Here is a 24,872-nt window from a genome sequence, read left to right as displayed (position 1 = left end):
ATCAGTTTCTTAAGAATCCTTATCAACTCACCCTGTTAACTTTTCTATAAAGGGCCATGGTCATAGAATACATATATATCTTTTTTTGCTTTCTTTTTGTTTTGTTTTGTTTTTTGGTTTTTTTGTTTTTGTTTTTGTGGGTTTTGTTTTGTTTTGGTTTTTGGTTTTTGGTTGTTTTTTTTTTTTTTTTTTTTTTTTTTGCTTTGCTTTCAAGGGCCGCAGGTACAGCATATGGTAATTCCAAGGCTGGTGTTGAATTGGAGCTGCAACTGCATAAAAATGCGGGATCCAAGCTGCGTCTATGACCTACACCACAGCTCACAGCAACACCAGATCCTTAAACCACTGAGCGATGCCAGGGATCGAACCTGTGTCCTCATAGATAATAGTCAGGTTTATTACTGCTGAGCCACAACAGGAACTCCCATAGAACACACACACACACAGTCTTTTTAGGGCCCAGCATATGGAGCTTCCCAAGCTAGGGGTTGATTTGGAGCTGCAGCTACCAGGCTACACGTCTGCAACCTACACCACAGCTCACGGCAATGCCAGATCCTTAACCCACGGAGCAAGGCCAGGGATCAAACCTGTGTCCTCATGGATGCTAGCCAGATTCGTTTCCACTGAGCCATGATGGAAACTCCAGGATATATTTTTAAATTTGTTTCCTAGCCTTCTAAATCTCTTGTCCCCAGCCAACAACCTTCAAGATAGTTTCAAAGTTCTACTGCTCAGGAGAAAACAAATATTTTTTGCACTCCCAGTGTGGCAGTTTTGTCATTATTTCAGTGACTTTTGCTTTGGTTCTGGTGTTCTGTTTTCTTGATTTAAAACTCAAGAAGTGTCTACTTCAAGTAGCCCTTGAGCCAGTCATGGGGCTGTCTCCATCTTCAGCTTTACTCATTGAAAAGAAATGCTGGGAAACTGTGAGGAAACCCCATAAGGCAAAGAGGGGAAGCTGAGTTTTAAATTTAGGTGCATGAGTAAAGGCAGGCAACCCCTAGTTAGTCACCTCTCCAAAGCCTGCTCAGAAGCTGAGTGCAAGAGCAGCCTGGGGAACTAGCCAAGCACAGCCAGACCTTGTGGGAGGTATCTCAAAGCAAAGAACACTACTGACTCTGTGAGTCCACCGCAAAATCCATCCCATTGTTTTGTTATACCTTGTAATACCACCCCCTCCTTCCCCTTTTGTCATTATTGGCATTCCAGAGCTTGATTCATGTCATCATCAATTTTTTTTCTTTTATTTTGAATTTAAGAAATGAGGCCTTAGCCTCAGTGGGCTTCCAATGGTTTTGTGGAAGAGATAATCACTAGTGAAAGTACAGGCTGTGTCCCTTATGTGGGGCATACAATAAGTACCACACTGAGACATCTTCAGGGGGAGAGATGCTGGGAAAAGTCTCCTGGTAGAGGTAAGAGGATCTGGTGGAGTGTCTGGGGAAGGGGTAGAGGCTGTAGATAATGAAATCCCTACACTGTCTTCAAAATCCTTAAAGAAGGGAGGGGCCTTTATAGACATGCTTTTCAAGAGGGCAGTTCTCTCCCCTTTAGAGTAAAACTTCAAAACTTTGCTGTTTCTTGAAGGGGAGAGAGACTTGAAGGAAGAATTTGGACAGAAATCCTGCTTGTAATATTAGAAGCAGAGCTGGTTAAGAGAAAGAGGCTCACATATTTCATTTCACAGCTTCTTTGCACTGATGCATCGGGCCCATGGAATGATGCACAAATTCATTCATTCACTTCTTCTGGTGCTAGGCACTTTGCTGGATGCTGGGGACACCAGGCTAGTTGCACGCTCTGTCAGTGCAACACCTCTTCCCCAGTTGTAGATGTGCCCTACCTGCAGCCTAAGCATTCTTAATGCTAATAATACAGACCCTCAGGCCTCAGCTTAGACTAGATTTACTATATCAAAATTTCAGTGCTTGTCTTGAGAAACTGCCCCATACTGCCTACCCCCCCCCCCCCCTTCTGCAGCTGAAGTTTGAGAACACTCGTCTGTGGAGCTGTTACCTCCGCAGGTTACTTTCAGGGCAGATTTGTCTGCTTGGAGGTGAGGCAAACAGTGTGCTGCCAACGGAGCTAGGTTAAGTCGGTCTTTGCTGCCCCTCCCTTCCCTTCCCTACCCCCTCCCCACCCCACAGGCTGATCCTGGGAGGGAGCAGAGCAGCCCCGCCCCTCCACGCTAGCCCCGCCTCGGCTGTCGGGGACTAGGAAGCCCCGCCCCTCGCTGGCCGCGAGCTCTTAGTCAAATCCCGGCCTCTGGCCCCTCACCCCTAACCCGAGACCGGGCTGCCAACCGATTCACCTCGCGACCTGCGGACCGCAACCTCGACCTGAGAAAGAAAGAGCGACATGGCGGCGGCCAAGCCCGAGAACCTCTCCCTGGTGGTGCACGGACCTGGAGACCTGCGCCTGGTAAAACTGGAATGGGAGTGGAGAATCTAGCCTGCCCCTGTCTTACTCGCCTGCAAGCCAAAACGCGGTCTCAGGTCATCAGTTCCAGCGTGGTGCGGGCCCCATTCTGCACGCCCTGGACGACCAGATCCGAGCTGGTTACCATGTTGGGGGGAGGGGGAGGGTTGGCGGTGGCCGAGGGTTCCACGGTGCTAAGAGCAGGGTTTTTGTCGCGTGCTTCCTGGAAACTAGCCACGTGGCCAGAGCCCGGACAGTTGCAAAATGATTGAAGCCTCCTCTCTCTTTTGCCAGCTGCAGATTCATAGTACAAGCCTCTTGTCGTTGCGCTTTGCAGGAGAGGCTGCCTGACTTAGGACATGCTGTGAATTTCTCCACTGGGCAGACAGTGCAGGAAAGAAAGGGAAGCCAGAGAGACACTTAAAAGCTGTGGAACTTGTATTTAATCTCTCTTGCTTGGGGCTGATAAAGCCTCCTTTGTAGGATTATCGTGATCAGCAGAGTACCCAGCACTTAATAGATACTCAGAAGTGCCAGCTCCTGGGAGTGTTTTTGTGTTAATGATCCAGACAGTGTCACTGCAGCGGCCGGTCTGGTTCAGTCCCTGGCCCAGGGATTTAAACAAGTCCTGGGTATGGCCAGAAAAAAAAAAAGAAGAAGAAGAAGTGCCAGCTCCTTCCTCTTTTCCTGCTAGCAAAGGCGTCCATCTCCAGGACTCTTGGTGTTCCCTATACCTGTGCCATCTCCACCACTCTACTACTTTATTCCTTACTTCCCTGAGTCCATGTCTAGTTCACCTTGCAGCCATTTTCCTTCCTGATCCTGCTCCCCTCTCCCTTTAAGAGCATTATGTATGTGTCTGCTCCACCCTGGACTCTGCCTCTGCTCCCTGGCTCCTGAGGCCAAAGTTTGGGAGCTGAAGAATCAGCTCTGTGGTTGTGCCAGGGCTCTCTTGACAAATCCATCTCAGATGGGCCTGGGTAGTATTATGTGGGATGGTTGCTAGCCATATCTGCTATTCCCTAGCACTTCCTCCCCCTTCTAGATTGGAGAGACTCAGAAAATTATCCAGATTAGCAGTTCTTGATTACTTGAGAATCTGTAGTCTCTCTCCCCATAGATGCAAACAGATTGAGTTAGGCAGTAATTTCAGAATTTATGAACTTCCTTTAAGCCCCTTCTCCAAAGACCCTTTAGAGGTCTGTGAATCCCAGGCGAAGAACTGCCCAGAGCCATTTCCTCAGTTGGAAAAAGTGCCATCCCCAAGGTGACAACTTAATTAACAGAGCCCAGAAAAGAACCCAGAGGTTCAGATTCCTGTTCATTGAAGTGCTCTTTCTACTCCCTTGGAGCCTCCACCCAAAGTCCTAAATTCAAGTGACACTGTTAGTGCTTCTTGCTACAAACTCTACATGGTATTAAAAAGGAAAAGGGGTACAGCTATATTCGGCTTACAGAGTGACTTCAAACTCAGTCCTGCATTCCACAAACATTTCCTAGATGCAAGGCTGGGTGCCTGCCATGTGCCAAGCACTGGGTTGGGGACCCAGAGAAGACACAGCCCCTACCCCCAGTCTGCTCTAGGAAGTCAGACAGATGAAGTAAACCATAAGACTGTGTGAGGACTTTGATAGATGCCACAGAGTAAAAGCCTCACAGGAGGAGCCTTTGGCCCAGGTCAGAGGCCCAAGAGGAGATGAATGACACTGAGCTGGAGGGAAACTAGGGGTCTTTCAGGAACATGGACGAGCAAGTGCAAAGAAAAGTGAAGTACAAGATTGCAGGTCCTGGTTACTGGCCCTGTAAATAGTGTATTAGTAGTGAATAGTGTTTTATTAGTGATTTTGTGACCACAGTAGGCTGTGGTCACTTGGGCCAACCAGGAACATGGTCTTCTGATAAAAAATTGTTGTTGTCTCAAGAACTCATGTGAAGGGAGATGTCTGGAGAAAAGCCCATATCTTAAATCTGAAGCAGGATTCTGAAGCAGCAAATGAGGGCTCAGTTCTGCCCAGTGCTGCCATACTGTTTCAGACACCAACCAGTAGCCAGAGCAGTGGTTCTGTGGGAAAATGTGACCTGGGCCACTTGAAACTTGTCCCCTACCTGCCAGGAAGGAAACCTGACACCCAGCCTTCCTTCTACCTGCCTTTGGAGAAGGCAGGATTCCCTTTTCTTCAAGCTATGGCTGCAGGGAAGAAAAAATTAAACTCCTTCACTGCTAGGTAACTAGTGATCATCAGCAAGGGAGGAGCCTTGGCAAATCCAGTGCTCCTTGGCCTGAGGACTTGAGCCTGAACAGTGGTTTGGGCTCTTGGGCGTTTGTAAGTTGGGTGGTAAATAAGAGAGTGGGAGTGTGTGTACAAATATATATACTGAAGGACTGATGGTTTCCTTATATCATTCCTTACAAAGAAGACTTAAGGATGTTCACTCTTACACCCCTCCCCACTCCCACCTTTTTTTTTTTTTTTTTCTTTTTTTAGGGCCGCACCCTTGGCATATGGAGGTTCCCAGGCTAGGGGTCTAATTGGACCTACAGCTGCCGGCCTGTGCCACAGCCACAGCAACACCAGATCCGAGCCGTGTCTGTGATCTACACCTCAGCTCATAGCAATGCCAGATCCTTAACCCACTTGAGTGAGGCCAAGGATCAAACCCATAACCTCATAGTTCGTAGTCGAATTCCCGCCATGGCACAGCGGAAACTCCTCCCCACTCCCATTTTAAGTAGACAACGTGTAGACTTTACAGGAGCAGTGGGAGTGATGACATTCTATCAGCAAAACAGTGTCAGCTTGTTGAGATCCTCTTCAAATGGAAACAGTAATGACGTCACAAGCCAGGTTGGGGCCAGAGTGGGATTTAGCCCCACTCTACTGCTTCTACAACTTGCCAATTTCCACTTCATTTTCCTTTCTGTGTAATAGAGGATGATAGTAGTACTCACATCTGAGTTGTGTGAGGATTAGATGGTATGTTAGAGGAAGAAATTCTCCTCTGCTCTTTTAGGTTCTTCTGGCTGGTCTAAGATTTAAATTGACATGAGACAGATTAACAGGAGAAAATCAAACAAAACATTATTTTGTTTGTTTCTTTTCTTTCTTTTCTTTTTTTTTTTTTTTTAAGCTGTACCTGGGGCATGTGGAAATCCCCTGGCCAGAGATCAGACACAGCCACAGTAGTGACAACACTGAATCTTTAACCACTAGGCCACCATGGGACTCCAAACAAAATTTTAATAACATGTGTTCATGGAAGAGACCCAGGAAAACTGAGAAACTTGACAATATGGCCAAAGCCCTCACTTTAAATTGCCGTCTTCAGCTAAAGAGAAAAGAGGATGTTGAGGATGGAGAGAGTCAGTTAATGGAAGTTGCCAGGAAAAGCACAGAAGACAAGAGTAAGGTTGATATACACATTTAAGTCATTGCCTTCTAAGTTGATGAGTGTCTAAAGATTTGGTCATACTCTTCTTGGTACATTGAGGGAGACACCTTCATAAATGAATATTGTCCTTACAAATGTGTTACTTAAAAAAAAAGGATTTTCACATTTCCTGCTGTGGCAGAACAGGATCAGGATTGTCTCTGCAGCACCAGGATGCAAGTTCGGATCTGTATCTGGCCTGGGAACTCCATATTGCTGCGGGGTGACCAAAAAAAAAGTTATGAAAAAGGTTTTCAGGAATTCCCTTTGTGACTCAGCAGGTTAAAAACCCTACCAGTATCCATGAGAATGTGGGTTTGGGAGTTACCTTCCTGGCTCAGTGGTAACGAACCTGACTAGTATCCATGAGGACTCAGGTTCAATCCCTGGCCTCCCTCAGTGGGTTAAGGATTCAGGGTTGCCGTGAGCTGAGATGTAGGTTGAAGCTGTGGCTTGGATTTGGTGTTGTTGTGGCTGTGGTGTAAGCTGGCAACTACAGCTCTCATTCTACCCCTTGTCTGGGAACCTCCAGATGCAGTGGGTTCGGCCCTAAAAAGACAAAAAAAAAAAAAGTGCGGGTTTGATCCTTGCTTGGCTGGCTCAGTGGGTTAAGGATTCTGTGTTGCCACAAGGTACTTCATACATAGGAGGAACTTCTATATGCCAGAGGCGAAGACCCCCCCTCACAGGCAACCGCTGCAAAAAGTGTTTTCAGAGTTTTTCCCAAGTCTTCTGTTTCAAGAAATTAACCAGCTATGTGACCGGGAGGGGGGGGGGGAAGAAGGGGGGGGAGGAAAGCAGCTTCGGTTTTTTTTTAACGCTCTAGGTTTCACTTGAATGGTAAGGGAAATGAAGGGAATGAATATGTTAAGTGCCTGCCCCATTGTAGGCATGTGCTCAGTGCTTTAATACTGGGCTTTACAAACTGAGATGAAGGACCAATTTTGTTTTTATTTCCAATCGGCCACAGACCTATATATTTGTATCCCTGTATTTGGATGTTAGAGCAATGTCAAAATGCGATAAACACTTATAAATGCCCCTTTCACAGATAGAATTTCTGTGCATATTGTATTGTCTGTCAGCAACAGTCCATCAGCCATACTGAGTACACTTATTCTTCTTTTTTCTTTTTTTGGCTGCACCTGTGGCATGTGGAGGTTCCCAGGCCAGGGACTGAACCTGTGCCACAGCAGAGACCCAAGCAGCTGCACTGACAAAGCCAGATTCCTAACCTACTGCGCCACAAGGGAACTCCTATCTGTCATTCTTTTTTTTTTTTTTTTTTTTCTTTTTTTTCTTTTTGCGTTTTAGGGCCACACCCGCAGCATGTAGAGGTTCCCAGGCTAGGGGTTGAATCAGAGCTGTAGCTGCAACCTACACCACAGCTCACGGCAATGCTGGATCCTTAACTCACTGAGTGAGGCCAGGGATCGAACCAGAAAACTCATGGTTCCTAGTTGGATTCGTTTCTGCTGTGCCATGAGGGGAACTCCCTCTCTCTTATTCTTGATAGCCAGCTCAACCAAACTCGAGTTGTGAGTATCTGGACAGAGAGAACAGGAACAGCACAGCCTTTACCTCCATGGAGATGAACACCATGGAGGGTGTATAGTCAGATTTTTGTTTTATGATTAGCTGTATGAGGAGAGCACAAGTTAAAGGGAAAATAATCATTTTGGAATGTTGGGTTCGTGCTGTTTAATTATAGAGGGCAGAGGAAATAGTGCGTCAGAATCAAGTTTAAACATGAATTGGAGTACCATGAAGATATTTCTTGAGTTTTTATCTGTGAGGAAATGTATTAGACCTGATGTCAAAAGAATTGTTTTGAATCTGTAATAATGTTTTTTAGAAGTAAAATAATTCTATATCTGTAATACAAAGCATCCCCTCCTTGCACATACACTTTGCTGTTAAGATTTTGGGTGAGGAGGAGGGTATTATAGAAAGAGGGGGTGTGAACACACAGCAGCTAAAATGGTCCTAAGTATCAGGTCTCTCTCCCTAATTAGTTTTGCTACCAGCAGAAAGAGCTGCCTGCTTCTATAGCATCAAATTAAAAGGCCATGAAAGGCTTTAAGAAGCAGCTAAGGAGTTCCTGTTGTGGCTTAGTGGTTAATGAACCTGACTAGTATCCATAAGGTTTGATCCTTGGCCTCGCTCAGTGGGTTAAGGATCTGGTGTTGCCCTGAGCTGTGGTGTAGGTCACAGATGTGGCTCAGATCCCACATTGCTGGGGCTGTGGCTGTAGGCTGGCAGCTGTAGCTCTGATTTGACCCCTACTGTGAGTGAGGAAATGCAAGTTATTTAACCTTTTAATACCTAATCTAGACTTATCAGTCAGAGGCAGTTGAGGCTGAAAATAGAATCTAAAACTCCTTCAGAAAAAAGGAAAGCCAGGTAGTAGCAAATAGCCCAAAAAAAAAATCTCCTTTCCCTTTTATTTATGTTTCAACCAATAAAAACCCAAACCAGATAAACAATAGACAATAAAATCCAGCGAAATCTGCTATCCCTGCCAACTGCCTTGGTAGGGCAGTGCCTTTGTTTGCAAAAGGCCAAGAAATACAAAGCTAACATTTTCCCCTAAAAGCAGGAGAAGCAGTAAATAATACATAAATAGGATTTTAACATTTTATGTAATAATCCTAGTATTACTAAGAGATCTGGTAAAAGTAACACACTTCTGGTGGGGGGTAACTAGAATTATGGTAGATGTGGGGAAATTTTCTTTTAAAACTTCATGACAGACAAATTCAGGAGGAGAAATACATACTCATATTAGCATCCACATGCTATGGCTGTTAAAGCTGGCAGTTTTTCCCAAACCAAATTTACACGAAAAACATTAATTATTGGCGAAAATATGGTCAGATTTTGTGAAATGATATTCAATTCAATAATTTTTTAGAAATCTTCGGTTATACAAGTGAGCACTTAATCAATGATAATAATAGCCCAGAGCATCCAATCAAGCTCAGAGTCTTCATATTTTTGCTTTAAATAAAGAACCATCTAGTAGTTCATGTATAATTATGTTCATACATTTTAAATTAGGAGGAATTTTTTTAAGTGTATTTATCACAGCTGATAATTAAATAATCTTTTAACCATCCTCTATGGATTCAACTGTTAAGGTGTGAAGGAAACTCAAAGGAGAGGAAAAGGTGGTGAGGATAGGGAAGGCTTTTGCGGGAGGTGACTATATCTCTCCATGTTCATGACTCATGTCCCTGACCATCCGTGGGCACCAGTCCCTGGAGTACATTTGCCTGTTGGACAGCCCCACCTGGATGTCCCCAAACATGGCAATCCCAACACACCCAAATCTAAATTCCCAAAGGAATTAGGAAGTCATTTCATTAGGAAGTCATTCCAGATGTCTGCCTTCCTCTAACTTCCTGCCTCCTGCAGGATTGTGAAGAAGGTGGGGGTGGGGGTGGGGGTGGGGGCTGTTGGCCATTGGAGAAATGGCCCCTCTGAGGTGAGCAAGTAAGTGCCAGGTGGTTTGGGAACTGCAGGAGGCTTGAAAGGAGGCAGGTAGCCTGCTGTGTGAGGGGTTTAGGATTTGCTGGGTCACTGGCCACTTTAGGTGAATTTGCATTTTAAAAAGATTGCTATCAGCAGAAAGCTGGATGGAGCTCTCTGGAGCCCAGCTCAGTTAACTTTGAGAGAGTTCTGACCCTTCTACTTTGACCCTGAGTTTGTTAGGACCAATGCGGCTAGAACAAAGCCTGTTGGGATAAAATGACCAGAAGAGAAACTTTTGGACTTTATTCCCACCCTCAAAACACCTTTCAAGCCCTCAGAGGAGGGGGAATATTGAGAAGGGAGGGGAGAAAAAGTAAGAGATTGTCTGATCTACTCTCCTTAATGGTTCAGGGCAGTCAGCAATAGGTTGACAGAGACCTGGCAGGCAGAGCAGGTGGCGAAGGTGGGTTGCGAGGACCTGGGGTAAGGCTAGCTGCTTTCTCCCAGCCCTGCCTGTCGTCCCTCACTCTAAGGCAGGTGACATGGCTTTTACACTCAATGATAAAATTAAGCCTAAAAACACTCCTAGAATCCTACTTCACTTTCTTCTAAATTCCAGCTTTTTAAGGAACAGTCAAGTTCTCTTAATATTGATATGAAATAAAAGAAATATAACTTTTCCACAAAAGTTTTTATTTTTATTTTTATTTTATTTTATTTTATTTTTATTTTTATTTTTATTTTTTTTTCCATTTTTGGCCTCCCTGAGGCATATGGACTTCCTAGGCCAGGGTTCAGATTGCAGCCACAGTCGAGACCCAAGCCATAGCTGTGGCAACGCTAGATCCTTAACCCACTGTGCTGGGCTCAGGATTGAACCTGTTGTCTCCATGCTCCTAAGACACTGCCAATCCCATTGTACCACAGAAGGAACTCTCAAAACAATTTTTAAAAAACTATTCTTTTCAAAAGGAGAAGGACAAGGTTGTCCAGAGCTGGTTCAACCCTATTGTGAGCTAATTATACAGAAAGAACTTTGATGTTATGTCTTTTCTACTAAGAGCTAATTTATTTACTGTAATTTGGGCACTCTCTCTCTCCCCCCTTTTTTTTTTTTTTTTTTTTTTAAATAATTATCTTCATTGTATAGAGGAGGAAATTGAAGACACAAAGAGGTATGTAACTGCCCCAAGGTCACACAGCTCCTGGAGGGAGGCCTGGGTTTCAACACAGATGATTACAGAGTCTGTCACCACTGCACCAGTCAGGTTGGCTAGAGGGGAGAAAGCGCATCTTCTCATTTCTCCTCATATTGAGGCCATTGCTGCAATCCAGGCAAGACATACTAAGGGTGTGAACTCAGATGTGTCAGTGGAAGTAGAGGAAAGGAGGCCAGTAGGATATATTCTGGAAATACATACTTAACTAATTTGAGAAAATATATTTAGGAAAGACAGGATAACATTTAGGAATGCAAGAGGCACCTGAGATGACTCTGTTCCAATAGAGCTCTTCCTGAAGTATTTCCATGATTTCTTTGGAATGGTGGTGGTGTGGAGAGACCTGAGGGGGCTAGAAGGGACAGTATGTAAGTATTTCTGACTAGAAGTGAAAAATGCTGCAAAACTTACATAACTACAGTAAAGAACAGTTACTCAACTACTCTTTATCCCCTTATTACTATCACAGATAAGAAATCCTGTTCAGGAAGCCTTGAATATGCCTTATTACAAAACCTTTGGGAATGAAGAAAGGAGCCGGAGGATAAAAGTGAAAGTTCAAGATCTCAGAGGAACTAAGAAATTTTGATACATGAGAAATAGGATAAATGAAAGTATCACCGCCGAAATCTGAGCCAGAAATGGAGATTAAGTAAACAGGATTGTAGCCAATATCATACCAAGGAACACAAATGAAAAGCAAGGTTTTTTTCAGTAATCATGCTGTAATAACTTTCTAAAACATTGTGAGCCCTGAAGCTGCGCTTATGATAACATTTACAAACTTAAGGACTGATCTTAACTGGTCTTGTGCTTAGGTGGCATGTCTCCTGCAGAGAAGGGAGGCGGGAGCCAAGCTGAGCTGTAAGGGTGATTAGAACCAGCAAGAAAGAGAACAGAAAAAGCTTTCAGAGAGAACTGTTTAAGTTCTCCCTAACATGTATTCTGCTACCAAGGCAAAACCAGACTATCAGCACAGCATCCTCTAGTGTCTTTGAGAGACACTGCAGCCTTGCCCACATGGTAAGACCAAAGTTGGTCAGCTCTGTTAACTCCAGCAAACATTTACAGCAGTAATTTCTAGTGACTCAGGGGCAGCTTGGTATCCCCAACTGTTACTTTGAATTTGAATCTTACCACCTTTCCACCCCAAATGGGCTATTTAATCCTGGCCTGGCTGGAGCCAAGGACATGAAGAGTGTACTGGAACTCTCTCTCAGTGCCTGGGAAGTTGCCTATAAGTACCTTTAGGGAGCAGGTTGGGGGTAGGTTGGAAGAGTGCTGTTCCATGTTTGGAATAAAAGGCCTTATTTAGTCTTTAAAAGTTTCCATTTAACCTGCAATTTAAAATTTCACTCATGATAACAGAAGCATAACTTTACACAGCTGTCCCTGATACTGTATAATGTCAGATGTGGGGCCAGCAACTTTTAGAAAGGTTTTGGTGACAGCCATCTATCCTGAGTTGCCCATTTCTAGATAGATTCTCTCCCTCCCTTCTCTTTTTCCTTTCTTCCTCTCTGCTTTCCAAATGTAGCCAGTTTAAATTATTAAGAGATGAAAAACTACCTTGTCTCTTTTCCCCACATCATGCTGCTTTGGGTGCAGCTCCATCATCTACTACCTAGATTTAGACTGCTAAATCTCCCCTTTCCTCCACCTCATCATATAGAAAATGGGATAATGAAGTCACTTCATAGTCGTGCAGATGAACTGAAGTGACGCAGGTATGGCACTTAACACAGGACCTGACATAAAGAAGCTGGTCAGTGTTAGCTAATCAGCATTAGCATTATCACTTTGACTTTTGTTTCGCTGGCAACAGGGAGTTCAAATTAGTGTTGAGCTGCTACAACAGAAAGGGCTAGTAATCTCAAATGAGTGAGATCCTCAGACTTTGGGTGGAAATATTGTTATGGCGGGTGCTTATTTAACAATTTCCTGGGAGTTCCCGTCGTGGCTCAGTGGTTAACGAATCCGACTAGGAACCATGAGGTAGAGGGTTCGGTCCCTGCCCTTGCTCAGTGGGTTAAGGGTCCGGCATTGCCGTGAGCTGTGGTGTAAGTTGCAGAGGCAGCTCGGATCCTGCGTTGCTGTGGCTTTGGCGTAGGCCAGCAGCTACAGCTCCGATTAGACCCCTGGCCTGGGAACCTCCATATGCTGCAGGAGTGGCCCTAGAAATAGCAAAAAGACAAAAAATAAAACAAAACAAAACAAAAACAAGTACAATCCCTCTGGGTTTGGGGCAGGGTACCTGGTGCCAAAGAGATTGAAAGCATGGTTTTGGTTTTTGGCCAAAATATTATCTTGTTAGCAAAATCACTCTCTTTTTTGTTTGTTTTTTGTTTTTTAATGGCCGCACCTGTGGCACATGGGAGTTCCCAGGCTAGGGTCAGTTTGAAATTGCAGCTGCTAGCCTACACCACAGCCATAGCAATGCTGGATCCCTAACCCACTGATCAAGGCCAGGGATCAAACCTGCATCCTCAAGCTACATTGGGTCCTTAACCTGCTGAGCCACAGTGGGAGCACCTGCCCTAGGATTGTTTATTGCTACCCTTAAAAGCATGTGGAGGAGGCTTTTCCCCCCCATTTTTTAAAGTTTTATTGAAGTATAGTTGATTTACAATGTTGTGGTAGTTTCTGCTGTACAGCGAAGTGATTCATTTATGTATATACACATATCCATTCTTTTTCAGATTCTTTTCCCACACGGATTATCGCAAAATAATGAGTAGACTTCCCTGTGCTATACAGCAAGTCTGCATTAACCATCCATTCCATATACTAATAGTGTACATATGCCAGTCCCAAACTAAGGGAGGCTTTCTGAAGGAGGCAAAGTTTGAGCAGTGCTTCCCCCCAGAGTGCTCTGAATTGGGCCCAGCTCCAACATTCTCATCATCTAATTGACTTCTCCTTACATCACCCCTGAAGGAGAAAAGGCAAATTCCACCTAGAGGGTGTGATGGGATGCAGTGACTCAGGCTTGGGAATCAGACATACCTGGGATTAGCCCTGGTTTAAAATCCACTCTGGGTCCATATGAACTTGACCAAGTTATTTAATTTCCCATCTTCAGGTTTCTAATCTGCAAATAGTGGACTGTGGTACCATCATATATGTAAAGCCCAGTAAACAATATAACACAATAGGTGAGGTGAACAATTTACATCCTTTCTCCCTCGTCTTGGCTGCCTTCAAAGAATTAATAAAATGAACACTTGGATTTGGCCATTCACTATCCTTACACCTTGTCACCAGGAATTTTCTAGCCAGTTGGCAAAACGTGGGAAAAAAAAAAAAAAAAAAAGCAAAAAAGCTAAATCACCATCATAAATAACTATGTATACCACCAGGTTGCTTTTTAACCCAATGAGAGTGGCCAGAATGCAGGCCCTTTGTATTCGCAGGAGGCTTCTAAAACTCCACACTGGAAGTTTTGGAAGAGAATTGGTCTGTGCACTAATGTGAATGATCAGAAAACACACACTTTCTCTATCTCTTCCCCATCTAGAGACAAAAGCCCTTTCTATGCAGCTGTCAGAAAAACTCTTACCCTTTTTAAAAAGACTGAAAATGTTTATTATGCACGCTAACTTTTTCTGTTTTGTTTCCTTTAGGAGAACTATCCTATCCCTGAACCAGGCCCAAATGGTAGGTCTTTGGGATACTTAATTTTATAATTTCCTATTGTTTACCCTGGAGAGAAATGCATTGCTCCCTTAGTCCTCTTTTCCTATGGTTTATTACTTTAAAACCTCCATTTAAAACTATGCTTTTGGGGTTCCCGTTGTGGCCTAGTGGATTAAGAACCTGACATAGTCTTCATGAGGATGTGGATTCTATCCCTGGCCTCGCTCATTGGGTTAAGGATCCTGCATTGCTTTGAGCTGTGGTATAGGTTGCAGGTGTGGTTCAGATTTGATGGTTGTGGCTGTGTAGTAGACCTCAGCTGCAGCTCTGATTCAACCCCTAGCCCAGGAACTTCCATATGCCACAGGTGTGGCCGTAAAAGTAAATAAACAGACAAACAACATTTTTGTTAGGTTTTCAACCTAGTCCATTGTCCACAGCATGACTGGATAGATTCATTCTGACTGCTACATAAAATAAAACAAACAGTGATAGAACCAGAAAAGTTATCGTATCAAACTACTGACTTGTCCCAAAGAGTTTTTGACATAAAATCCTTTCTAAAAAAATATTTATTATTTTTTGCTTTTAATTCCCAGGTCAGAGATCAGATCTGAGCTATAGTCCTTAACCCTCTGTGCCGGGCAGGGGATCAAACCTGCATCCCAGCACTGTAGAGATGCCGTTGATCCTGTTGCACCACAGCGGGAACTCCAGCATAAAAATTTTCAATTTATGGACCAAAGGCAGGATTATTCCTCTTTTGAACTAATGACAGAGTTAGGTTACTGCCATTTGGGTGGCCAAATCATGTCCTAACCCAAACTCTGAAAAGGAGTGAGTCCACAAATCTTAATCTTTGAATTATAAAAGGGAAGATCTAGGAAGACCAGGACCTTCTGTCCAGTGGGGATGGGAGGGGCTGCATAGAGGCTTACCCTACTGCCCTGATTAACCAGGAGCAGACGGTAAGTGAACATAATGGGGCAAGGTTCCCGCCACCTTTGCTCTACTCCTTCTGGCCGAACCTGCTGAGCCCAGCTGACATGCATGTTTCCTGGGATGGTGTCTGTACTTGGGGAAGTCATGCCGCCCTGTTGGCTATAGCAGATCCCAGTTGACAGTTTTCCAATTGCTTCCATCCCTGGAGTCCCAAAGCAAGAAATGGGACAGAGTATCCATAGATAGCTCATCTCACATCCAGCCACTCGGGTCTGTTTGTGTCCTTGGTGAGTTGGGTGTCATTCCCCACAGTGCCCCACCTTACCCCAGAACTGCAGCTCCTGTGTGAACATTAGATTGAAGGCACTTTTCTTGGAGCTTCCAGAGCTTTGCTACTCAAAGATCATTTGGGTTACTGATTTTTAGTGATAAGAATACACACAATAGCTGTTTCTATGGGTGTTTAGCAAGTAATGTATATTTAAGACACAAGTGTTTCTACTGAGATATTGTGTTCAGAGAAGTGAAAGAGGCACCTTATTGTGTTCTGAAAAGTTGCTATGGATTCCAGAGGTGGCAAAAGGGCTGTTTTGGACCCAAAGGATCCTGTACTGTTTCTCTGATACAGCACTTTGTTCTCACTTTCTTATCCCTTGCTGCCCTTGAAATGGAAGGGGAAATGATGGTAAATTTCAGCTGGAGTTCAAGCATCTCTTGTTTTTGGCCATAGCATGTAGAAGTTCCCAGGGCCAGGAATCACACCTGTGCCACAGCAGCAACCAGGCTGCTGCAGTACAGTTCCCCTGTGCCACAGGAGAACTCCATTGAGCAACTCAAATTTAATCTCCTGTTATAAATTGGTAACTTGAAAGAGGAAACTCTGAGATAATTTTCCTAATTCAGTTGACTTTTCCCTGCCTTTGATCTTAGTGTTCAGGAAAACCAAGGATGAAGGAAGTTCTTGAGAGCCACACTTATATTGCCCATGGTGTATTGCCCATGGTTTGTGGCAAGGGCAGTGTGTCTCTTTGTCTTTCTAAGGCAGAGCTTTTTCTCAGGGAGATATTTGTAATGTAAGCTCCGTCAGACTAGGCCAGTAATTCTTTGGGACTCATTTCAGCAAAGGGACTCAGTAGCATCATTATTTTCAACTTGGAAGACTGACAACAACATCACCAAATCTCACCATATTCAAACCTGTGAAGGAGAAATGTCAGTTGAAGTCTTTGGATGGTTTAAAGCTTCACTTTTGAACAAGCAACAGGCATGAAGAACTCAGCCTGATAGCTCACAAAGTATTGCCAAGCCTAGATTGTGCTTGACTCCCTCTCATGAATAGATAAGAATCAGGCATAGCATATTAATTGTCTGGAAATGGTTATTGCCTAGAAAGCAGGGTTTTTTTTTTCCCCTCTTAGGTAATTGACACACTTCTTCCTACTAATAATATCTTTTATTAGTGTATTAGAGTTCTCCAGAGAAACAGAACAGAGAGAGAGAGAAAGAGAAGTTATTATTTATATTTATTTTTATATAGACTTGTTATATATTTATATAGAGACAGGGTCAGAGGAGCTTCCTAGACAGAATTTATAAGGATAACTAGCAGGCTGAAAATTCAACCAAGGAATTGAGGACAATTCCATATCCTTTGGGAAACCTCAGACTTCTTTAGGCCTTCATCTGATTGGATGAGGCTGATCCACATTATGAAGGGTAATGTGCTTTACTCAAAGCCTACTGGTTTAAATGTCTGTTTTATTGAGGTATAATTGACATATAGCATTATATTAGCCTTATGTGTGCAACATAATGATTCAGTATCTGTATATATGGTGAAGTGATCACCACAATGTCTAGTTAACATTTGTCAGCACATATAGGTTTTTTGTTTTTTTGGGGTTTTTTTTTTTTTGGTCTTTTTGCCATTTCTTGGGCCGTTCCTGCGGCATATGGAGGTTCCCAGGCTAGGGGTCGAATCAGAGTTGTAACTGGCAGCCTATGCCAGAGCCACAGCAACGCAGGATCCGAGCCAAGTCTGCAGCCTACACCACAGCTCACGGCAACGCCGGATCGTTAACCCACTGAGCAAGGGCAGGGACCGAACCCGCAACCTCATGGTTCCTAGTCAGATTCGTTAACCACTGCACCACGATGGGAACTCCAGCACAAATAGTTTTTTATCTTGTGATGAGAACTTTTAAGATCTATTTTCGGGAGTTCCTGCTGTGGTGCAGTGGGTTAAGAATATGACTGCAGTGGCTTGGATTGCCGTAGAGGTTAGAGGTTACAGTGGGTTAAAGGATCCAGTGCTGGAGTTCCCTTCGTGGCTCAGGTTAACAAACCTGACTAGGATCCATGAGGATGTGGGTTCGATCCCTGGCCTCGCTCCAGTTCGACCCCCTAGCCTGGGAACCTCCATATGCCACAGGTGCAGCCCTAAAAAAAGAAAAAAAGAAAAAAAAAAAAAAAAAAAAAGGATCCAGTGTTGCTGCAGCTGTAGTGTAGGTTGCAGCGGCAACTCAGATTCACTCCCTGGCCTGGGAACTTCCTTATGCCAATGGTGCATCCATTACAAAAGGAAGGAAGGGGAGTTCGCGTCGTGGTGCAGTGGTTAACGAATCCAACTAGGAACCATGAGGTTGTGGGTTCGATCCCTGCCCTTGCTCAGTGGGTTAACGATCCGGCGTTGCCGTGGGCTGTGGTGTTGGTCACAGATGCGGCTCGGATCCCGCGCTGCTGTGGCTCTGGCGTAGGCTGGTGTCAACAGCTCCGATTAGACCCCTAACCTGGGAACCTCCATATGCCGCGGGAGCCCAACAAATGGCAAAAGACAAAAAAAAAAAAAGAAAGAAAGAAAAGAAAAGGAAGGAAGGAATCTATTCTCTTAGCAAATATGCATCACAATAATTTTAACTATAGTCACCATGCTGTATGTTACCTCCCTATGAATTATTTTATTTTATTTTAATTTTATTTTGATCTTTTAGGGCCGCACCCGAGGCATATGGAGGTTCCCAGGCCAGGGGTCAAATCAGAGCTGTAGCTGCGACCTACACCACAGCTCACGGCAACACCAGATCCTTAACCCACTGAGCAAGGCCAAGGATCAAACCTGTGTCCTCATGGGTGCTGATCTGATTAATTTCCACTGAGCCACTATGGGAACACCAACTTATTTATTTTATAACTGAAAGTTTGTTTCCTTTGCACTTCACCCATTTTACCCACCCTCCACTCCCTGCCTCTAACAACCACCAATCTCTTTTCTGTATCCATGAACTTGGCAGGTTTTTGTTTGGTTTGGTTTTGGTTTTTAGATTCCACATATACATGAGATCATATAGTATTTTTCTTTCTCCAACTTATTTCACTTAGCATTATGCCTTCAAGGTCCATCCATGTTGTTGCAAGTGGCAAGATCTCCTTTTTATGGCTGAATAATATTCCATTGTATGTTTGTATGCCACATTTTCTTTGTCCATTCCTCCATCAATGGATACTTAGATTGTTTCCATGTCTTGCTTTTTGTAAATGATGCTGCAGAGAACATGGATGTGCTTAAATGTTAATCACATCTGAACAATACCTTCACAGCAACATCTAGCATTTGACCAAACAGCTAGGCACCATAGCCAAGCCAAGCTGATGCATAGAATTAGCTAGCCCTCACATGCAGTTATTTTTCTCTGTAGAAACTTTCTTGCCTTGCAAGTCTTAATCAGCGTTACTTTTTAGCTTGTTTTCCTCTGTGATCTTAATTTTGTACCTGGCTTTTGAAACCAAGCCCTCTCCTTTGCACAGAAGAACAACATCACGGTGACTCAGAGGGATAAAGGGCTTTCCCCCCCTCACCTCTTTTCTCCTTCTCCTTTCTCTTATCAGAGGTGTTGCTGAAGATGCATTCAGTTGGAATCTGCGGCTCAGATGTCCACTACTGGCAGCATGGTCGAATTGGAAATTTTGTTGTGAAAAAGCCAATGGTGCTGGGGCATGAAGCTTCAGGAACAGTTGTAAAAGTAGGATCATTGGTGACGCACCTAAAACCAGGTCAGCAAAACCCTTCAACTAATGGATTTGTTTATTCGTTTTACACAAATATTTGTACCTTATTTCCTGGGGCCAGGCCTTCTGTTAAACTGGGGATAGAGCAGTGAACAAGTCGGTCTCAGTCCCTGCACACATGGATCTTACCTTTCACAGGGAAAGGCAGCTGATAGAGGCGGATAGTTATTTATTTAAAACTGTGTTGAGGGCAGCAGAGAAGAATACAGGGTGCAATCAGTGTGTTGTACTCCCAGACCCCCTGGCTCGTTTGAGGAAGGGACAATTAATTCAACACCTGAAGGCAAATAAGAAATAAGCCATGTAAAGTGGAGGGGAAAACATTCCAGCCACAGGAACCACGGAATGCTTCTACATGCTAAGAACCAGGGCCTTCCATGCAGCATTGATATTACTGGATGGCTGGGAAACTAACAATAGCTTTTCCAGATTTGCTTAATTCAGGAGGGAATTCTCAGCTGTGGCAGATTGTGATGTTCCCCAACTCAGTGAATTAATCCAGGCTGTCTTGGAATAACCAGCTGTTGGCTTTAAACTTCCTTTCCTGATGAGGCCATTGCACAGCCTGAAGATGACAGATTATTTTGGGGAAGGGGAGGGAGTTCTCAGGAGGTGCCATCCTATGTTAGTTATAAGGCTCTCTGAGCCTGGCTGCATGGGGAGGGGTCCACCAGCTCTGAAGAAGCCAGACATATGTCTTACTTAGGTCTTTTATTTATCATCAGCGAGGTCTAGAAAGGCTCTGAAGTTTTGCAGGGTTATCCCAAAGTGGAAGGTTCATAGTTTCCAGTCACCACTGATTGGTTCTTACCTATGGGACAAAGTCTCTAAATAAATATGTCATATTTAAATTAGAACAAGCGCCTAATTATCTTCTACAGTGGGTCCAGCCTTGTGCCTGGTGCTTTGAGGCATATAGAAAATTGAGAAGATACAGTCCCTGAATGCTTCAGTCTAGTTGAGGAGACTGGATATCAGAATATACATAAATACCTATATCCATAAACAACATTGTTTTAAGTTGCTAATCTCTTAAGTTCAAATGCATTTTAATAATTCTGCATTTTTACTCCACCAACCCAATGTTTAATGTTTTTGACATCATATTTGACATATTTTTGTTTGTGTGTCCTTCAACTTCTTATTTTGGATATAAATGATTTTACTACTTTTGTGTTTTAACTATATATTTTTGCCTTTACCAATGACAATTTTACTTTCATAATTTTATTTTATTTTATTTTTTCTTTTTACAGCCGCACCTGTGACATGTAAGTTCCCAGGCTAGGGGTTAGTTGAACGGGAGCTGCAGCTGCTGGCCTACACCACAGCTATGGCAACACTGGATCCAAGCCGCATCTGTGCCCTATGCTGCGGCTTGCAACAGTGCCGGATCCTTAACCCACTGAAAGATGCCAGGGATAGAACCATATCCTCACAGAGACTACGTCAGGTTCTTAACCCACTGAGCCACAATGGGAACTTTTCATAATTTTTATATTTCTAGTTGTAGTTTTATTTTCCACTTAATGAAGTCCCTTTAACATTTCTTGTAAAGCCATTTTAGTAGTGCTGAACTCTTTTTAGCTTTTGCTTGTTCCAAAAACTCTTGATCACTCCCTCAATTCTAAATGATAGTCTTGTCTGGTATTATTATTCTTGGCTGTAGATTTTTCCCTTTCATTACTTTCAGTACTTGTGGCCTACAGAGTTTCTGCTGATAAGTCAGCTGATACATTTATGAGAGTTTCCTTGTACATCCCTAGTTCCTTTTCCCTTGTGCTTTTAAGATTCTCTCTTCATCTTTAATTTTTGCTCTTTTTATTAAGTGTGCCTTACTGTAGAGCTCTTTGGGTTGATCTTGTGAGTCTTTGCTTTCTGGACCTGCAAATCTTTTTCTTTTCCCAGGTTAGGAAAATTTTCAGCTGTTATTTATTCAAATAAGTTCTATGCCTTTTTTTCTCTTTTTTTTTTTTTCTAGAACCTTTATGATATGAATGTTAGTAGGTTTGATGTTCCAGAGATCTTTTAAAATATCCTTAAGGAACTTTTGGAGTTCCCTTGTGGTGCAGTGTGTTAAGGATCCAGTGTTGTCACCGCAGTGGCTTGGGTTACCTCTGTGGTACGGTTTTGATCCCTAGCCTGGGAACTTCTGCATGCTGCAGGTGCAGCCAAAAAAAAAAAAATCTTCTTTCTTCACTACTCTGTCTCCCAGCTCACTGATCCATTCCTCTGTATCATCTAATTTTTTGATTCCTACTAGTGTATTTTTTATTTCGGTTATTGTATTCCAGCTCTGTTTGGTTCCTTTTTTAAATTTTCTATCTCTTTGTTAAACTTCTGTGTTCATCCATTCTTCTCCTGAGTTCATTGAGCAAGGTTATGATCATTTCCTTGAATTCTTCATTGGATAGATTGCTTATCTCTATTTCATTTAGGTTCTTCCGGGGTTTTATCTTGTTCCTTTGTTTAGAATATCTCTACTGCCTCATCTTGCCTAATGCTCTGCTTTTATTTCTATGTATTAGGTAGGTCATTTCCCAATTAGGTAGTTTCATTTCCCAACCTCAGAAATAGCTTTATATAGGAGATGTCTTGTGGAGCCCAGCAGCACACTCCCTCTTGTCACCAGAGCCGTATACTCTAGGAGTGCTACCTATGTGGGCTGCATGGGGTCTTCTGTTGTGGCATTCTGGCTATTGTGGATTGATGGTTCTTGTTCCTAGCCCAGTTGGTGGCCATGTCCCACTTCATACTAAGGCTGCTAGCCATTAGTGGGTGAGGCTCAGTCCTGGCATGGCTGGCTGTGCGGTTCGTGGGGTCCCAGGACTGGTTCCAACTGACTTATAGGCATGTAAGCCCTTTGCACTAATAGGCAAGAGGGAGAACTCCAAAACTGCCCTTGTCAGCACCAGTTTTCTCACGGTAGAACAAGCTCCCCAAATTGTTGCCAACACCATCTGTATTCCCAGGAGTCCCAGTTACCTCCTGCCTCTCTGGGAGGCTCCCTAAGATTAGCAAGTGGTTCTGACCCAGCCTCCTTTCAGATTACTGCCACTGTGCAGAGTGTGTGAGATTTCGTGAGTGCCCTTTAAGAGTGGAGTCTCTGTTTCCTACAGCCTACTCTGGCTATCTTGTACAAAAGTCCCATTGGCCTTCATCTTCCCAGTGTAGGACCCATGGGCTGAGAAGCCCAAGGTGGGGCTCAGAACTTGAGTTCTCCTGGGGAGAACTTCTGCTTCTGTGATTATTTTCCTGTTTGTGGGTGGCCTACCCAGAGGTGTTGGTCTTAAATACACTGCATCTCTGTCCCTCCTACCCATCTTGTTGTTCCTTCTTTATGTCTTTAGTTGTGGAAAATCTTTTCTGCTAGTCCTGATAGATAGTTGATCTATAAATAGTTGTAATTTTGGTGTGCCTGTGGGAGGAGCTGAGCTCAGAGTCCTCCTACAGTGCCGTTTTGGTCACAGCCTTCTGCCCCCTGCCAATAATATTTATCTTATTGTTTGAATTTCCTCTGCAATAATACCAGCTCAGATAATTATAATAATGATAAAAATTTTTCTTAATGCTACCATATATTACTACTACTACAATCACCAGTACTTTTAATGTGCGCTTACTACATACCAGGACTCTACACTATCTCGTGGGTACTTTTAACACAAAAGACATAAAAATAGCTTAACCTGTCTCTTCTTGGTGAAAGGCAGAACTCTCACAGGTTCTTCTCAGGGTCCTAGCACACTCCTCAGGCACAGGTGGGTCCTAACTCTGTTAGTACACCCTCTGGGAGTCGGGATTCGGGTAGGACATTGACTGGGAAGGAACTTGGAGGAATGAAATTTCTGAGGTAGTGTTAATGTTCTGTGTCTTACATAGGGGTTTACATTACACAGATAAATTATCACATTCATCTAAGGGCCCACTTCATATTTGCGCGTTTCGTCAATATCTAAATTTTGGAGTTCCTATTTGTGGTGCAGTGGAAACGAATCTGACTAGGAAATATGAGGTAGCAGGTTCAATCCCTGGCCTCTCTCAGTGGGTTAAGGACCTGGCATTGCCGTAAGCTGTGGTGTAGGTTACACATGCAGCTCAGATCCTGCACTGCTGTGGCTTAGGCTGGCAGCTGTAGCTCTGATTCGACCCCTAGCCTGGGAACCTCCATATGCTGTAAGTACAGCCCTAAAAAGCCAAAAAAAAAAAAAAAAATCTAAATTTTACCTTTAAAAGGAACCATAAACAAGCATTGAACTCTAGTTAATGTTATACAAGCTGAAGTATGATGATATAACCTGGAGTGAGGTGTACTCATGTCTGCAACCTACTTTAAAATGCATCAGAAAAGAAGAGGACTGATGGATGGAAAAGAGATGGATAGATGGGATAGTGATACTGTGAATATATCTAAATGTTAATTAAAGAAACTAAGTGGAGAACTTCTGGGTGTTTGCTGAACAATTATTTCAACTTTGCTGTATGTTTGAACTTTTTTTACTAAGAAGATAGAAGAGCCATTCTAAGGCTGGGTTTCCAAGTGGGCATGGTAAGACATAGAGAAGTACAATAGAGCTGGCCTGAACATTCACAAGCCTGAATGTTACCGTGTACCAGAGTCTGAGGCCTCTGTGGGTCATTTGCCTTAGTGGTTCTGCTAACCAGGAATCAATTATTGTCTAGGAGACTGAACATAAGACATGCCGTCATTATGGCTCTTGTGTTTGTGAAGGCCTTTTAGCATATTATCAGAACAGGTGAAGAAAAAGAAATGTCTGCAAATTCCACCCACTAGCTACTTCTTTTGCAGCAGTTTGAGATGGGACTGGTTCTGTTTCCCAAGTTGAGAGGTGGCTGTGGAGCTGGAGGGGCAGGTTGGCTTGTTCCCTGAGTTGATAAAAGGCCAGGCAGGCCAAACCAGTCAGTAAAGTGGACTGGTCATTTTCTTCCAGAGTATATGTGCTACATTTGGTATTTTCTTTAGAAGGCACTGATGGGTTGGGCTTGCCTGGGGCACCTTGGGTCCCCAGTGAGGAGGATGGCTCATTCGGCCAGTTTCCCTTGCTAGTATATGTCCAGGAGCATTCGTTCCTTCACAGCATCTCTGCCCCTGCCTATGTTTTTTTCTCCAGGTGACCGTGTTGCCATCGAGCCTGGTGCTCCCCGAGAATCTGATGAATTCTGCAAGATTGGCCGATACAATCTGTCACCAACCATCTTCTTCTGTGCCACACCCCCTGATGATGGGAACCTCTGCCGGTTCTACAAACACAATTCTAACTTCTGCTACAAGTTAGTGCCCACGGCCCAGCCTGCCACCTGGGACCTCTTACCCAACGTTTGTTTAGTGTTCTTTTTTCTAGTTTCCTATGATGGTTTCATTTCAGCTCATAATTCCAGACCTGAGGCATCCCCTCAGAAGGCCTGCCTTTCTTGGAGGCATTGAAGAAAGTTAATCTGACAAGGGTTAAGACTAACTTGCTTTCTTGGAGGCATTGAGGAAAGTTAGTCTGACAAGGGTTAAGACTAACTTGCTGTGCTTTCAGTCCAACTTTCCCTCACATAGAGCAATAATAGAAAATCGGTGCTGAAATCCCTCACCCCTTTCCAGCCATCCTAGAGGTAATTTATTGTGGTTGTCCTCCATTGTTGGTTTCTACTGCAGCTATGAAAAAGAGCTCTTAT

At 43.6% G+C, this 24,872-nt stretch overlaps 1 protein-coding gene across 2 annotated transcripts in view; it reads left to right on the top strand.

Moving 5' to 3' along the window:
* Positions 2,203-24,872, top strand: part of SORD (sorbitol dehydrogenase) — a 41,887-nt gene continuing 19,217 nt past the window's right edge. The window contains exons 1-4 of one of the 2 annotated variants that reach the window (NM_001244162.1): positions 2,203-2,424; positions 14,168-14,201; positions 19,008-19,172; positions 24,320-24,479. In NM_001244162.1, the coding sequence (NP_001231091.1) occupies positions 2,362-2,424; positions 14,168-14,201; positions 19,008-19,172; positions 24,320-24,479 (422 nt within the window). In that variant the 5' untranslated portion in view covers positions 2,203-2,361. Of the gene's footprint in view, positions 2,499-14,167; positions 14,202-19,007; positions 19,173-24,319; positions 24,480-24,872 lie in introns of both variants that reach the window. The other variant, XM_021062686.1, reaches the window with a different exon arrangement.

This window comes from Sus scrofa, chromosome 1 (genome assembly GCF_000003025.6).
Source record: "Sus scrofa isolate TJ Tabasco breed Duroc chromosome 1, Sscrofa11.1, whole genome shotgun sequence".
Taxonomy (NCBI): Eukaryota; Metazoa; Chordata; class Mammalia; order Artiodactyla; family Suidae; genus Sus; species Sus scrofa.
This window is presented reverse-complemented; position numbering and strand designations above follow the sequence as displayed.